The 16,910-nt window shown below is 38.9% G+C and overlaps 1 protein-coding gene across 3 annotated transcripts in view; it reads right to left on the bottom strand.

The window, feature by feature from the left end:
* Window positions 1-5,885: 5,885 nt before the first annotated feature.
* The window catches only part of MAP9 (microtubule associated protein 9), a 30,892-nt gene continuing 19,867 nt past the window's right edge, over window positions 5,886-16,910 (bottom strand). For 2 of the 3 annotated variants that reach the window (XM_084625684.1, XM_084625682.1), the window contains exons 11-14: window positions 16,228-16,395; window positions 15,621-15,766; window positions 14,947-15,079; window positions 5,886-10,418 (exon numbers count right to left, since the gene is read on the bottom strand). In XM_084625684.1, the coding sequence (XP_084481810.1) occupies window positions 10,296-10,418; window positions 14,947-15,079; window positions 15,621-15,766; window positions 16,228-16,395 (570 nt within the window). In that variant the 3' untranslated portion in view covers window positions 5,886-10,295. The remainder of the gene's footprint in view (window positions 10,419-14,946; window positions 15,080-15,620; window positions 15,767-16,227; window positions 16,396-16,910) is intronic. The other variant, XM_084625683.1, reaches the window with a different exon arrangement.

The following is a 16,910-nucleotide window of genomic DNA, read 5'->3' on the forward strand; positions in this document are numbered from 1 at the left end:
AGATTATGGATGCCTTCCCAGCAGATTGCCAGGTTCTGTAGAGTTGGGAGGAACTGCCTACTGCGAACCTTGCAACCTCTTAAGCCCTCCTGTTGAAGAGGGTACGCTGTGGGAAGCTCAGCAGGGTGGAGCTCAGGTTTCTCAGGGCAGGAAGAATTTGGCCCTGAGCTATTTAACTTTCAAATGCAGCTACAACCATAAATCCTGCTTTTTCCCAAGCATTTGTGATAATATTCAGTAGCATGTTTAAGCAGTTTGATATAAGAATGGGTGAACCAGTGTGGGCTAATTCATGCTGCAGGTATTGTCCATGCAACTAGGCATGAGTAATGCACAGTTATTGCCTGTAGAGCATTTTATTGTGACAACAAAATATTCCCTTTTGTAAAATATTAATGTTCATTAAAGGCAAACCCCAACCACTTCTCTCCACAGACAAGGAGGATTCTGCTCTCAGGGAAACCAGTGTAGTTTTACAGCAGGAGGGCAGCATTTCAGGACCCCAGAATGCTGTAGCACTGAGTTCCGCAACATGCAGGGGGTCTTGGAGAATAACAGATAGGCAGAGGGACCACATTCAAATCCACTGGTCATTTTCTTTTTCTCCTCTCCCTGCCCTGCCGTGCCCCACCCCAGCAGAGGGGAAACATGCTGGCTGTGCATGTTATTCCAACCCTGTAACCTCCACCTGAGCAGGACACCCTTGCACAATATGGAGTGGTGCAGAAGTAGTGGTATGGAATTGTATTCCTGTGTGATACAGCTACGAGGTTCCAAGCAGTGACTGTAAACAGTCCAGTGCATTGTTCTGAACTTCCTAAGTTCAAGACAATGATTTTTGAGTATTATAGTCATAGCTCAGAATTCTTTTATCAGCCAGTGAAATTCCATATTCATTTTTCCTGCCCATTTAATGGTCTTTTTTATATATGTAGGTTGTAGATAGCAGAGGTCACAGAAATGATTGTCTTATAGCACTGAGGATATTTCTTAAATACATACCTACTGCTGGACCAACAAGAATTCACTATATATCACAGATCTTTATACTCTGACTATTCTAACCAGTACATACAACTGTTGAAGATCTGGGGTGGAAAGATGAAAGTGAATCATAAAAAACTGAGAGTTTGTAACATGAAATAAATTTAACTTGCAAATGTGTGTGTTGGCTTTCTGAAAACACTTAACATGCACTTTGCTACGTTTAGCACTGTACTATTAATCCTGATGTTTCCACTTACTGTTGGCATGGTGTTGTTTGCACATAATCTCACCTTTGAAATGCTACTTGTCAAGCAAGCCAAATTTTATAGATTGCTAGTCTTGCTCTGAGCAGGTTACAAGTTCACAGCCATTTGCAAACCGTAGTTCTTTAATGAGAGATTCCAACGTTTTTGTTGATGCACAAGAACAAGACAAACTTTTCCCGAGCAGAAGCTAATCTTTGCTGCCAGAGAAAGGTAACAAATTGTTTCACCTACCACCACTGTAAAAAAAAAAAAAGCCTACATAATTAATTGATGTTGCATAACTATTTAATACTATTTGCAATATAATACCTAAGACAGATACTAGGCCTCCTTGAATAGAAGGCTCTAATATGAAGTTGTTGGATAATACTGATGAATAAGAATGGGCAGAATTTTTCTAAGTTAGAGGAAAGGATAAGAATCTTGTGGCACTAGAGAAGGGGAAACCAGTAGAGGTATTGAAAAAGGGAGCTTGGGAACACAGTCAGAACAAGGGGCAGGGAAGGTGATCTCAGAGGCTGTGTTTTGCGGGGGTGGTACGATGGTAGTCAAGAAGACTAATTGCTGTGACCACTTAAACCAAGATGGAGAGAGCTTCCTGTGCAACAGATCTGCAGATGCGGTGCTAAGACCACTGCCTATCATGCAACCCAATATCACCTCATTGTTTCCTTATGCTCCCCTATCTCTCTGTCTATCCAGTACTTGACTTATACTTAGATTGCAATCTCTTTGGGGAAGTGACTTTCTTTTTGTTCATTTGTACAGCACCTAGCTCCAGGACTCGGCCTCTTAGGCTATACTGCAATACAACTATAATACTAGTATTACTGATCAACTTGTAAGGGCATCCATGCATTTAAACTTGCCTCACCCTCTTAGACTAGGACAGCTTCAACCTAACCTAATAGGTTTCAGAGTAACAGCCGTGTTAGTCTGTATTCGCAAAAAGAAAAGGAGTACTTGTGGCACCTTAGAGACTAACCCATTTATTTGAGCATAAGCTTTCGTGAGCTTATGCTCAAATAAATTGGTTAGTGTCTAACCTAACCTGAGACACTGGAAGTATTTTCATTTTGCTCCCTGGACTTCTACAATTGAGGTCCTAGCTAGCTCCCATTAAAACCAATGGCAAAACTCCCCTAGTGCTGCTAGATCAAGTCCTTGCTGAGCAGCAAATATCATCTCAGCAGTGCTATACCGAGATAAAAAACATGGGGAGAAGTGAGGTGTCCATGACATAGAGTAGTTGGTTGAAAATAAGTCTTTCCACTGTTTTGCCCACAATAGTCAGTGAAGAGATGCTTCTGCTTTGGAGAAGAAGTAGTCAGTGTGGCTGCACCAGGGTAACAGAATGGAATTTGGATCCCCTGTGTCTCCTAAAGCCACTTCAAAATGGAACTAATCATTCTATCGAACTGCAGAGATTTATGTCCAGACATATATAAATGGGTTCTAAATAGCCTTCTGTGCATTATCTGCAATTACACTTTCCATTTTGACAGGGTACCCATTAAGAAACTTACAGGTACTCAGTGCAGCTAAGGAAGCTTGTTCCAAAGAGACAATTCAAAATCCTGTAATATTTACTTGTAGAGGATGAAATTGATTGGAGGATATTTTGGAATATTTTTATATCCTTTAACAAGTTAGTTCTTCCTGTTTTTCTCATGACCCCTTTTATCAAAAGAAACACATAGTCCAGGGCCTCTTTCTGTAATGCCGTGGTACAGATCTGAATGGAAAAGAGAAATGTAATCCCACATGGTAGTAATGGTGAATGTTGACAGCATACCAAGGTCCTGAAACAGTTAAGCAATGCAATGATCTATTTGTAGTCAGAGCAGGCTTCTGGAGAGCAGTGGTGCTTGGAAGTAACTTCAGCATCCAAGTCATGTGTTGTCATCCAAAGGCCGGACAGGTAAGTTTATTTTAATGAAAAATGTGATTAGCCTATAATGGGAATGTGATGGAAAAGCAAGGTACCACACATGGCATTTCTTTTCTAAAGAGCAGAGGAAATTTATAGACTTGGCTGTGTTTTAAACATTCCAGTCAGAATCTACCCAGAAATAAAGGATCACACAAGCAACTCATTCATCAATGAGCAAGTCGCAATGAAGAAATATACCTTGCAATACTAGGATGTTTCAATACTTATTCTTCCCTGCTGCAAGAGCATGACCCAAAACCTGTAACCATTGGTGCTATACAGCAAATATATTGTACTCATTTGAATTCACTGGTACTATAAGCAAGCAAACAGTGACTTGAATTAACTGGTAATATGATGCTGAATCAGCAAGAGAACAGTTAGGCAATCACTAGCACTCAGCACCCCTTTAAGAAAAACGTGGGCACCAAAATCTTACTAACCCCTTCCCCCCCAATTTATAAATTGTTTTTTTTAAAGCTAGTATAGACTCCATGAAAATAAAAATCGACCAAAAATGTGCGGTTGTTCATAATGAAGACAGAGTTTGAAAAGGATGACCCTGGATAAATTGATTTGGGATACTGAACTTCAAAAGATTTGACCCATAATATTTGCTCTTTGGTGGTCTTAAAAGAAAAGCCTTCCGCCAGGTTTGCCAGATCTCTCTTCTTTAAATTGAGGTCTATTATCTCAAGCAATTTCAGATGATCAAAGATGCCTCAGGTATCCTACAGGGAAAGGGGTGGTCACTCAGTCAGACAAGATCCAGACTATTTAGGATTTCGCAGATCAAAACGAATATTTTAAAATCAGAACTCAATTGGTAGCCAATACATGGAGCATAGGTCTCTTCATCCCACCATTCTTAAAAAACACAGGCACTTGCATTCTGCACTATCTGCAATTTTCAGCTAGTTTGAAAGTAGAGATTGTACAGGAAAAATAAGACCTAGAAAGGTTAACAGTTCAGAGAGATGTGCATGTACATCTTATTTACTTTTTACATGTTTATTACCAACCCTCTAAAAACTTAAAACTTAATCTTTTCAAGTCAATTTTTTTCTTTTGTATTATGTAAATGGTGCTTGTTAGCTAACATCCATCATTATGGCAACCTCTCGTGCTCTAGCTCTAGAAGACTTTCATGAACACTTTCTTCTACTCCTTGAAGAAATAAGATTGTATTTAAACTGTTAAGTCCTCAAAGGTGGAGATGTTGCTGCACCAAAAGTATTTGATGGAAGGCCAAAGTCAGCATTCCATCACCAGCTGAAGGTAGCTCTCGGGGATCTGTTGCTCCTAAGCAAACCACCAGATGTCCATCCTAACAGCCCGCATTCATCCTAGCAGCAATTAATAAAGGTTTTACTACCATCTGTTTTGCCTCTTTGGTAAGCTGATCCTGCCACCAGCCACTGAAGCCCTGATTAAAAATATAAGAACCACCCCCTGAACTACTCATATGATCCTCCCCAACTGAGAAGAGCACAAACGGATGCCCCCCAGTAGCCCTCACTCTTCTGTTCACCAGCATTTGAAACATTATTGTGGTACTTAGGAGACCCAAGAAATCACATTTTATGGATTATATATCATTTGTGAGCCTACAAAGATGGCACAGCTTTATTAGTACTAGTTGCAGTTTGCTCTGCCATACTTGCTGAGGCTAATCATAGATTTGTCTAGAAAAACACATCACACCAGTGTAGCTAGAGCGATTTCTTGGCAGAATAGTGAAGGGAACAAATGTGCTTTAGTCAAACACAAGTTACTGGGCTCAAAACGGGTAGACTGAAATTTAATGGGCTTTAATATACAGAAGGCCAGAGTAGATGGGTTTCTGGCCTCAAATGCAATGAAATCTTTGAAGAGTTCAGGGGAAAGATGGAAAAGTATCAGTATAGTATCTTTCTTACTCAGAATGGGGGTGTTGGATAAACATGCATGTTTAGAATCCATGGTCTTAAACAAAAAAGTAGATTGTCCCAGGCACTCCTCTATCCTACATTGCACTTGTTGATTTACTTAAACTTTCCTTTGCTGAGCAGATCCCCAGTTCTGGAGCAAAAGGGGTGGGGAATATCTGTCCTTCCCTTTGCACTGGTAGGGACACAGAGCCAGCATACCATGATGTTCTTTGGTTGCTATGGCTTGGAAAGCATTTATAGTTTAACTTGGTCATTCATTTCTACTTTTAATGCATCAACTTAGAAGCTTGACTGATGAATAATATACCTGGGGGGAAATATAAATCAGATGCTGCTCATATGTCAGGTACATAACTTTGAAACACTGGTGTTTCACAGTGGTTTCTTTGTATTGGAACGGAAGTAACAGAAAGTAGAGTCAATGAGCCAAACAACCCTAGACTCCTAGCATGAAGGATGGAATGAAAGGGGAGTTCTGCCTCCAAATCTGAGGCCTGGATTTGTCCCTCTGTTCTATTTATAATATTAGCAATCATGAAAGAATGGTTTGTGTTCATTGAAACTGATTAGGTGATTTAAATACATAGAAAGTTTCTAGTAAGATTTCATAAATTAATTTAAAATGAAACCACTGATTTCACTATATCAAAACAAAATTTAATATCAAAATATTTTCCCCTATGTACAACAATATATTTACAATATTTGCCTAATTAAGGTAAAATGAGAAGATTTTATACAAGTTAAAGTACATTTATTTATGCTTTTATCAGATTTTTCTTGCCAAGTACGTGTCAACCTGTAATTTGACTTAGCACTTAGAAGATAAATTATACAAAAGTCTCACAACTGTTCACCATAATATTTGAAACACTGAATTTGACACACTATAGATGCCTTTGCATGTCTATAATACTTCTTTCATCAATGGTAGAAGTATGCTCTTTGTAGCTGATACCAGTGAAATTCCCCAGATTCCACTTTGTATTCCTAATCTCCATTTTGTATCCCTAGCTTCCTTCTTGAATAAGCAGGAGTCACTTCACCACTGAGAAGCTGCAGATCACATACCACTGGATGCTTTAGGTCACAAGACTGGTGCTGCAAGTAGAATGAGGTATGGCCACAAAGTATTTCTGGGCTGAGCATGCCCAGTAGAATGTAGGTTACTTAATGTTGCATCTGAAGAAGTGGGCTTTTCCCACAAAAGCTTATGCCCAAATAAATCTGTTAGTCTTTAAGGTGCCACCAGACCCACTCATTGTTTTTGTGGTTACTAAGGTATGGCCACAAAGTAATGGTGATCTGGAGCATGGGAAGTAAGGTCAGATGAGATAATCATGGCTCCGAGGAAAAGCAACACAAGTTAGTATGTTCAGAATGAGAAAATGCTTGGGAATGAGCACCTGCAGTATAAGGGTAGAGAGAGGTCAAACAGCTCCAGCCTGGGATGGTTTGGAGCAGCTTTGTCCAGTAGCTAAGAATGAGGTAATGTTTAGTAGTGAGCATGCTCAATAAACAGGAATGAGACAATGTTAGATTGTGAGCACGCTCAATAGAGGTCTGACAGTATCCAAAGCAGTTGTACGGTCATGTCTATAATAAAAAAAAATAAGATATATGGGGCAGGGAGCTATCTTTCTTACTTTGTTAAATGCCCAGCATGCTTCTGAACTCTACAAAACTATTTAGGTAAAACAGCATCCCAAATGTCATGTAGCTAGTCTGCATTATTTACTTCAAATTCTTCTGATCTTGATGTGCTCATATATCAACCCTGCTCCCTGTATATTTTCCATTTTCCTAAATGTTGCTCACTGTGAAGTTTATTCCCAAGATCAGCAAATCTTGTTATTGAGGGAATCAATAGGTCATTATACATACATAAAATTCACCTCAGTATATTCTCCCGGACAGCATATAAACTTCTCCATGTTTTACTTCCCTAATTATTCAGTTAAAAAATAAAATAAAAAATGGGTATTACTGTTAAACATCTCCCCATATTTCCATATGTAATCACAACTAACGGTAGCCAGAGATTTATTGGCCAAATTCCCAGAGGGGAGGAAACCACACATGGATTTTGAACCTATGGACTGCAAAACATAATCTTTTAATACATTTAGAAAATTATAACACACAAAATATGTAGAGGAAGGGAAAAATAGACACAGTGTATAATCTAATACGAGAGATAATTATCCTTCCTTTCCATAGTGTCTGTATTTTAAAACTGTCCTCCAAAATAAAAATTAGCAAACAAAACTATATTTAGTGACAATTAAGGATGTAACACGACACACTCCATCCAACCAAAACATAAGCAAGGAAATAAAAAGTTAACAAGATAGTCCTTTCCACCTTCATATTACCTCCAAAGCTATTGACAATGCACTCCAATATTCCATGAGGCTTTTACTTCCATCTCCAGCAGATACCCAAAAGCAAGACATACACCCCTTCTAATATAAACTCTTAACAGTGTCCTCCTATGCTTTTACAGAAACAGATCAGCACATCTGATCGTTACATATTCCACACATTTATAAAGTTATTCTGCCTTAACACTGCTGAGGTCACTGTTAAGATTTTTTATTAGAGTGAAAGTCTAATGAAGCTGGGGTATGCATTGCTTTTTGGTATCTGTGGAGGATGGAAGAAAAAAAATTTATGGAGTGCTAAAGTGCATTATCAACAGTATGTGTGTGTCTCTCTCTCTCTCAAATACAGCCTATGTATTATGTATGTATTCTGGAGTCAGCCCATGAGGAGCAACAATGTAGCCAAAGGGCATGGCCCAGAGTATTTCAGATTTCTTGTAAAAAGGGGTACAAAAAAGAGAATTCAGCAGGGAGGGGAAAATCACCAAGAGGGAAGAATTTTAAACTCTTAAATCTTTCCTTATCAATTCATTTCCATCAAACCACCATGAAAAATTAAAACAGTGCTCAAAGCTTATATTTTATGTTCTGGTTTTTGCTATTTCAATAAGATTTTTACAAAATAAAGGTTTAATGTCAACCCGTTTTAAATTGAACTCTGCAGTGCAACCTTCACTATTACTGCTGCACCATAATCTCTCCAAGACTAACATGAAAGAACACTTCTATTTAAAGCTCTTTAAAATCTTTGATCATCTCTTTAAAACATTTTACATAGAAGACAGTAATTTTAACAGATATCAGCTCCTTAATTTTGAAGGGTTTACAAATTAGTCAAGACTAATCAAGCAAAAGGCATTAGAACTCTTTTCTCGTTGAAATTCTGCTCATACAGATTAGATTATACTTTTAGGTACAGTCTTGAGGAAGTGGCGAGACCATAAGATGCACCATCAAGAAGTAGACAAAGAGGCACTGTACCTCAGGGACATCCCTCCAAAAGTACAGTTGCCTCCTTACTCTGGGATGAGAGGCAGTAATTTCCTGCTACTCTATACCAGCGTAGGATGATAATGCCCCAACAACAGCTCAGCTGTGCTAGCCAGAGTGTTCCCTTACCTCCCCAGCCACTTGATGCAGTACGGGGAGTAGTGGATGTAATATTGTCCACTTACTCCTGTGTGCTCCACATAGTCCAAATCACAACATGACCATATTATTTAGGCCACTGCTCTTCACTATTTTTGAAGTGGAGGCCACTTTGGCAAAAAACCTTCAATGTGAGAGCCATATCAACCCGACACAGATGGTTGAACAAATACCCGGCACAGACGGTTGAACACTCTGAGTTCTTTGTTGGTTGATAGGGTAATATTACCGTTATTGGTAATATTTCTTGGGGTGCAGGAGGGGGTATTGAGGGCTGGCTCTGGGAGAGGGCTCAGGGCTGGGGTGCAAGAGGGGGTATTACCATTACTAAGTTGTCATTCTGAGTCTGCTGACAGTCTAAAACAGCTATGAGGTCACAAATTCTGTTCTCATATTCTCTGGAATAATTCCAGTTATACTGACAGTTAATGAAATTACTGTGCACATACTTGAGTGTATCTGAGAATGGAATTTGGCCTTTAAAAGTTTCATTAGTACAAAAGGCTCATATCTTAGCATCAATCTTTGCACATCAATAGGAGCTCTACTGAGGCTCAAGGTAGCATATAACCAGAGGTGAAAGTAAGCCAGTCGGGTCCGGCGTACCAGCAAGAACCAGTATGCCGTTCCGGACCGGACCAGCTTCCCCAGGCTGGTGCTTTAAAGGGCCTGGGGCTCCCCACAGTGGCCGGAGCCCTGGGCTCTTTAAAGCACCACCAGAGCCCTGCCGCCGCTACCCCAGCGGTATTTAAAGGCCCCACCTCTTCTGGTCGAGGCCACACGCTCAGGACTTCGGAGTACCGGTAAGTCCTTTAAGTTACTTTCCCCGCTGCACATAGCCCTATTATTATAGGCTAGGCCCATGGATCATAAAAATATACTTTGGCCCTCTTCACAGAATAAACCTAGCACCATTGATTCAACACGGACAAAGATATTTGTCCTGTTGCGAAACCTAAGTTATCCTTACATTCTGCACAACTGCACATTGCAAGTCTCATCATACAGTAAAAACCTCAGGACTGTTTTTTTTTTACTTCCTTTTGCTTAATGTATTTATTCCCCCTGCCAATCTTCAGGGATTGTTTACCGGTTTATAAATAATGTAGCTCTGAAGCTATGCTTGAATGATGGTTTCAAATATTTTCTACTTCTTCACCCTGCACTTTGTATGGGAACATATCTAGCACTTGCTTGACCACTCATTTTGGGCCAGATTCTGACATCCTTACTCAGGCTGAATCCACAGGCAGGCCCACTGACTTCAATGGCATCATTTGTGGGCTAAAGCGCTACTCGTATGAGGAAGGGTTTGTTAGAGTCCGGCCCTGCGTGTCCCGAACATGAATTTTCACCAAAAGGGGCCAAATGACACAAAGTTTAACCAAGAAATTAATTGCAAAAAAAAAAAAAAAAATCACACAAGTTAATCTTTTGGTGAAATGTAATGGAAAAGAACAATTGAGCTATTTAGCACATACACCCAGTTGTTCCAACTGAGGAGTCTAAAAATAATCACCCTAAAAAAGAAAGGATGCAAGAGCCAGTATCAATTCACTTTAAAGTCAGTTGTTGTGAAATATTGATGATTAGCCAGTGTCAGAACTTTGGACATGAACTTTCCTCACAAAGGGTAATGGACATCTCAGTAGTTCCTTGACGAAACAGCTTTGCCAGGCGGGCTCCATGGAGGAGGGGTTTCATCCTCAAGGATAACCTGGAGCTTCTTTTGTTTTTTCTCAATCTGGTCTCTCCTCTCTTTCGTTTCCTGAAATTAGAGGAGGTTGTGTCAGAGAAGTACTGTGTCAAAGGAAAATTAAATAATTACTATTTTACAAAAGATATTAGTTGAAAGTCCATGATGTTTCATTGGTGCAATTCATAAAATGTAAAAAAAGATGAAAATGGCTGAGAACTTGATCGAAACGGACGACAAATCCCAGCGATGATTGAACCTCGAGATATTTTAAACAAAAAGTGCTCTCTTCACCCTGACTCAGACCATCTACACTTCATAGTGACACAAAGTCTGAGTGACAAGCCTGGCATCGTATTATAGAGAAGATATAGAGGTAATGTTAATGTGCAATGGTGAGTTGTGCTTGGAAGCTCATCCTAGCATCCCTTATAGAAATACAGCTACACAGCATGAGCAGTGCAACATCCATGCTACAGACTTATATTTCTCCAAGGTTCGGGTGGATGCTTGGAGCTGAGCTATGCTGTGTACTACCCAAACACGGAGCATGACATACAAGGCATAGCAAGCTAATTTCTGTATTTATCTTCAATTGCCTATTCACATCCTAATGCCTCAAATATAGGACTCTTGAACTCCAATATTAAATATTGTTTTCAATAAAAAAGGATGGCATTTGATGTCTATACCTTTCAGTGCTTTCTAAATTACTCCGGCACTATGCTGTAATAAAACAGGTTTTTAACAGTTTAGCTATAACAAATCTCTGTCGTTTTAATGTCATGCTAACAGTGTCATAAGGTTCTAATGACTTTTTTTATAGTTTTAGACATACCATTGGGAAATTAGAACAATGATATTGAGCAGAAAGTTTGCAAAAATATTTTCACGTTACGTGAAATTTTTAGTTTGTTCCTTTGTAAAATATTTATAATTCATTCTGTAGAGAACCTTGGTTTTCAACAGAAATTTCAAAGTGGGCAGTCAGTGAATTCCCAAACTCTGACTCCTTCTAAAATGCTTCTTGAATTAGGGATAGGCAGTCTGGTTTGGTCAAATTCACATCTAACTGTTCCACCGAAATCAATGGAGAGATGCGAGGAATATCTTGGGCCCAAATGATAATATAAGCTTTGAGGTTCCAGACTAGTTGACTTAACTTTTGCCTCTACAAGCTGCCATTGCTCTCTTCTCCACACTCCAGCACAAACCTTCATTTGACTGACAAAGCCTGAGCTTTTTGACCTTCAGTCAAGCTGCAAGTTACTTCTTTAGGATTTTCTAAGGGAACAATGTAGTGGTTTGCGGAGGAAAGAGTTTGTACTGTCAAGGCAAAATTTTATATTGTTGAAATACTGAGCTGCATATGAGTTTAGGACAGATACATACTCTAAAAAGGAATAAATATATGATTCGTGCACACTGTTTGGAATAAATTCACACATACTGCGGATGTATTTCAGAATTAACTTAATTACAGTCACTCTGGAATCTGTATTGAGTACAGAAATAAATTTTAGGACTGGTATTTGATATGTAATGATTAAAAAAATAGCATTTATCGTATCACTAGTAGCCCGTACTTAACAAATAATATCTTACTAAGGAATTGCACCTTGCTATATGTAACACTGTATTACTGACTACATGCTGCATAGTATGCTTGTTTAAGGAAAAACCTAATTTCACAGCATATATTCCAAGATGAGCATTAAAGCTGGTCTGGGCAGCTTAATTAAGAATTTCTTGATTTCTTGAGATTTCAGTTCCTAACCTTAATTTGCATTAATGAAGGGTTTTTGTTTTTTTTTAAATCGTTTGAGTGTTCTTGTTTTGGTTTTGCTGGTTTTTAACATTTGATAAGCAAGTCCTGCCAACAGAGCGCTTCTGCTATTATCTCTCCCACCCCTTCAACACAGCCTTTTGTACAAATAGTCCTCACCACTACTCACAACCCCATGAGAAATAAATTTACCAAAAACCTTCCTCCTCCCCAAATAATAAAGAAGGTTGTGTGCACACAGGTGTTGAGGGAAGCATAATCAGAATTATGAAAGAGAGATACAGTAAGAAACAAAATAGCAGCAGCAGTCTGTCATACATTAAATAATGTTTGTTTCAGAGACCCTGTGTTGGGGTATGTTTACACTGCAGCTGCGAGTGAGCCTCCCAGCCTGGCAGACAGACGTGCGTGCTAGCAGGGCTCAAGTTAGCATGCTAAAAATAGCAGCAGGGATACTGTGTGTCCAGAGGAGACTTGCCCTAGTCACCCAAGCTCAGGCACGGAGGTCTGACTGGACTTGAGAACCTGAGGCTCAACGTTCACACTGCTGTTTTTGCACACTTGCTTCAACAGACCTAATGAGTCAGTGCAACTTTTCTTCATTTACAACATCTGATAAGACCATACCCCATGGCAGTGTGGCTGCAACGTAACGATTTTGTTTTACGCAGTTAATGAAGCATTAGGGAGAAAGATAAAAGGAACAGTAGCAAAGCCCATGTTTCAACACTGCTGAGCACTACTACACCACTACTGAGCTAGATTTCCAATATATAAATTTTTTTCAAAATAAGCCTTAACAACATATATCTGTAAAATCATCCGAGTTATTTCCAACATAGAAAAATAACAAATCTGTAAAACCCATCTAATTCAACTAACCACAACTCCTAGCGTGTACAAATGTACAAGGTGCATCATGAGATGAATACTGTTAAAAACTGGGTGTTGAGCAGTGCTAAGCCTCAGAATAAGGGCCAAGCTTCTTAGAGGGTACATAAACTTGCTATACTATACAAATCTCCAAGATCTGTAGTTTTGAAAGAGTGCTTACTTGAAATCTCACTACTCACCAGCTAGAACCAGGTGTGGTGTCAGTATATATGCTGGGAAACATTATAATGTGCCTACATGCATCTGTTCATCTATTTTAGGTATTTATATGACTCCATGGTATCACAAAATGGAAATTGAACCAATATTGCTATTAAATTGAGTAGCTAAGAGGTAAATAATATCACAAAAGCGGAATTTCCCCTAACTGTAGGGGAAACAAAGTTATCTTTTTCACGTTAAGAGTTTTGGAAGTCTTAACAACAAAAACTCTGTCTCCATTTCTGGGGTTTTAAATTTCAAGATGGAAAAAGTCCTGTCCATGCCCTTCCCTTCAGATAAGCATTCCTTGAGATAATCAGTGAACTCTATGCCACACTATGACACTTCAGTAACAACAGAATTCCCTGTTCTATTGTATTTTTATGTTTTAGAAGTATTTAGGGAGGATTTTTAAATTCCTATTTTTGCTATCCATAAATGCTGCCATTTGCTCCATGAGCTGAAAGATTTAGTTAATTCTCAAAACTAGTTTTCCCTACTGATTGCTAGGGGAAGAATTAACAGATTTTCATTAAGTTACTTGTCTTTTAATAGAACACTTATTTATCTTCTTAGAACTACTGACACCAATAATCTGGGTACATACAAAAATCCTCCTAGTTACCTAGATAATAAATTGACAACTTGAGTCACACAAGTGTTCTTTCCCTAAATTTATAAAAAGTGAGTTTTACATTCTCATTGTTTTTATATAAGCCTAAATACTGCTCTGGCCAGCAGAGCAAGGATGAACAGAAACATTGGCTGATGTGACCTTCAAAATACAGAGACTTGAGCCACAGCCAAGGCCTAGATTTTAGAAAATGGACAGAGGAGATGTGATGTGGGGTACAATCTGCTCCTGTTCAGAAGAGCAGCAACAAGCATGCCAGTTAGGCCCTGATCCTGCAAACACTTTTGCACATACCCAGCTTTAAGCACGTAAGTAGGTGCTTCGCTTTAGTGGGACTATCTGTTTACAGGATTGATGCCTCAGCGTGCTGCCAACAGCATCACGACAAGTGCTGGTAGGGATGGGGCAGAAGAAGCTAGACATTCTCCTAAAATCATACCCTTTGAGAGCACAGTATAAGTTCCTGTGCATTAGCTGTCTGTCTCCTAGGGTTCCCCTGAGCGGTGGTAAAGAAATCTTGACTTATTGGTTTTTGTGGGACTGGAAAGGCTCCTAATGACTTCTTCCCAAAATAGCACACCAGAGGTCACCCCTTCCTATCAAATGGAGGTAATCTCAAACCTCAATGTAATCGTTCTTATTTATATTGATTTATACAACTCGCCATATTTAAAACTGTTTCCTTGAATCTAAATGCACTCACTTTTGCAGCTGGTGCTGCTTCTAGCCTTTGCTGGTTCTGTGCTGTGCTGAGTTGGCCCTTCAGAGGTGGTTCTTCCTGACATTGAATGGGAGAAGAGAAGACTATACTTTCACTGACTGTAAAATGCAAAGAACTCAATGGCATACAGATAGGGAGAATATATTGCATGTATGCCAGATGCTGTATACACTGCACTATTAAGTGATTTGCTAAAATAACCCTCAGAGGAACTGTATGAAAAGGTATATACTACTGCCATCACCTGGCCATTTTCATAACATGATGAAAAGCATTGAAAATTATAATTCAAAAGTTATTCACACGCATTATTTGTTAAAAAACACAAGGATAAATGTAGTAAAGTGTGAACAAATATGTTTACCAGCCATCTTTCATATTCCTCCATAGCCCTTTTATCTTTTTCTCCCCTCTCAAATTGTTCTATTTCTTGCCGTCTTTTCTCTTGGATTTTTTCTGTCTTCTTTTGTTTTACAAATTCTTCCTTTTTTTCATTCCTAAATATGGAGAGAAATATAACATACTATTCACTGAATTAAAAAAATGCTGCAAATGTGATTGGTTAACCAAACATCATGGACACTGCCAGGAACTGACATTTATGTCTACTGACAAATTTGATAACATGTAGTTGTAGTGCTTGCTTTTTTAATCCTGGGTTACTAATTAAGCATGGGATTGGTAGTACAAGGTTCCATGCTACCCAATGTACCTCACTTTTGATTTGCAGCGTTTTCAAATCATTGGCCTTTCTTGAGAAGAGACTTTCAATTCAGCAGATTGACTAGAAGCTGTATGGCAAGTTTTATAAGGTGGACAAATGGGAATGAAAATAAAGCTACCACACTCACATTTGGGAACAACAGGCCTGACCCTGTGAGGTGCTAAGCACCCTTCCCTCCCACTGATTTCCGTGAGAATTGAGGATCCTCAGCCCCCTGCAGGTTCAGGCCCTCAGACCAAATATTCCCTGCAAAATGGTAAGACAAAGGTGCTGGCCCGTACACAGTTATGTAACTAAATCCTCTGTAGCAGTACCATTTATCAACAGCAGACATGCTGTCTCGTTTCTTTTCTGCAATAACTTCCTCTTCTTTCTTCTTCTTGATTCTTTCAGCTTGTTTTTCCTTTCTACTTTGCTCTCTTAAATACTCTGCTTTCTTTTCTTTCCATTTTTCAAATGCCTAAAGAAGACCTCAAGTCCATTAGCAAAGTTGCATAACATCTTTGTTCCAAACCTTCCATTACATTATAGATATTTTTTCTTTCCTACCCATCCCCCTTTGGATTGCGCATTCACAGGGTTGTAGCTTAGCAAAGGATACTGCTACAAGGAGCAAGAATTTACTACTCCCAGCTCATTAGAAAAGCCTCTCTGCTGCCAACACGTTATTCTGTGTTACGTATATGGAACAAAGTATTTCACATTAAAAAAACCCTAAATGTCAATAGAAAAAATGTGTGTATGTGCATAGGTTGAGAGATTAGCCCCTGCTACAAAGATAACAATCTAGACATGAATTCTCCCAAAGATCAGGGTATCCAGCTCTAGGGGTATGGTTTGGGTCCCTCTTTTGTTGTTAACAACTACATTTTTACTAAGGACTCTCTTGAGTTAAGTGTCTGTCAGGTATAGATTTCTCACTGCCTTTTGAGCTGCTTCTTTTTTCTCTTCATTCTGTTCTGCTGCTCTCCGTTTCTTCAACTCCTCAAGCTTCTTTTTTTCAGCTAGTTTCTTTTTTGCTTCTCTTTCTTTCATTGCCTTCCAGGCTTCAAAAGATGCAATTGCTTCTTCTTTCTTAGTAGCTTCTTTCTACATAAGAAAAGTTTATACTTCAGAAAACACTGCATTTTCTAAACTCTCAAATGTAGCATTAGCCAAAGAAAAAAATGAAAGAAAATTGACTTGTAGAAAGCATTCTAAAATCAATGGTTCAGCTGTGATTTGAACTACTGCTTGAGCATGACCAACTTTTTTGACCTACAGTATGAGGCTGTTTTCTACAAGATTGGGAGATATAGAAACTACTATGACTCACTTCTGAAGACTGTGTATAAAAAAAACATTAGTTCTTAAATAGGAAAAATTAAGAGAATTTATGAAGAAAGATTAATATAATATAATTGCGTACATGTTGCTTTAAATGTAGATTACTTATGAGGAGAGACTGAGGAACTGGAATTGCAGAAGAAAAGAATGAGGGGGGATTTGATAGTTGCTTTCAACTACCTGAAGGGAGGTTCCAAAGAGGATGGATCTAGACTGTTCTCAGTGGTACCAGATGACAGAACAAGGAGTAATAGTCTCAAGTTGCAGGGTGGGTTAGG

This window comes from Lepidochelys olivacea (genome assembly GCF_965140295.1).
Source record: "Lepidochelys olivacea isolate rLepOli2 genome assembly, chromosome: 4".
Lineage (NCBI taxonomy): Eukaryota > Metazoa > Chordata > Testudines > Cheloniidae > Lepidochelys > Lepidochelys olivacea.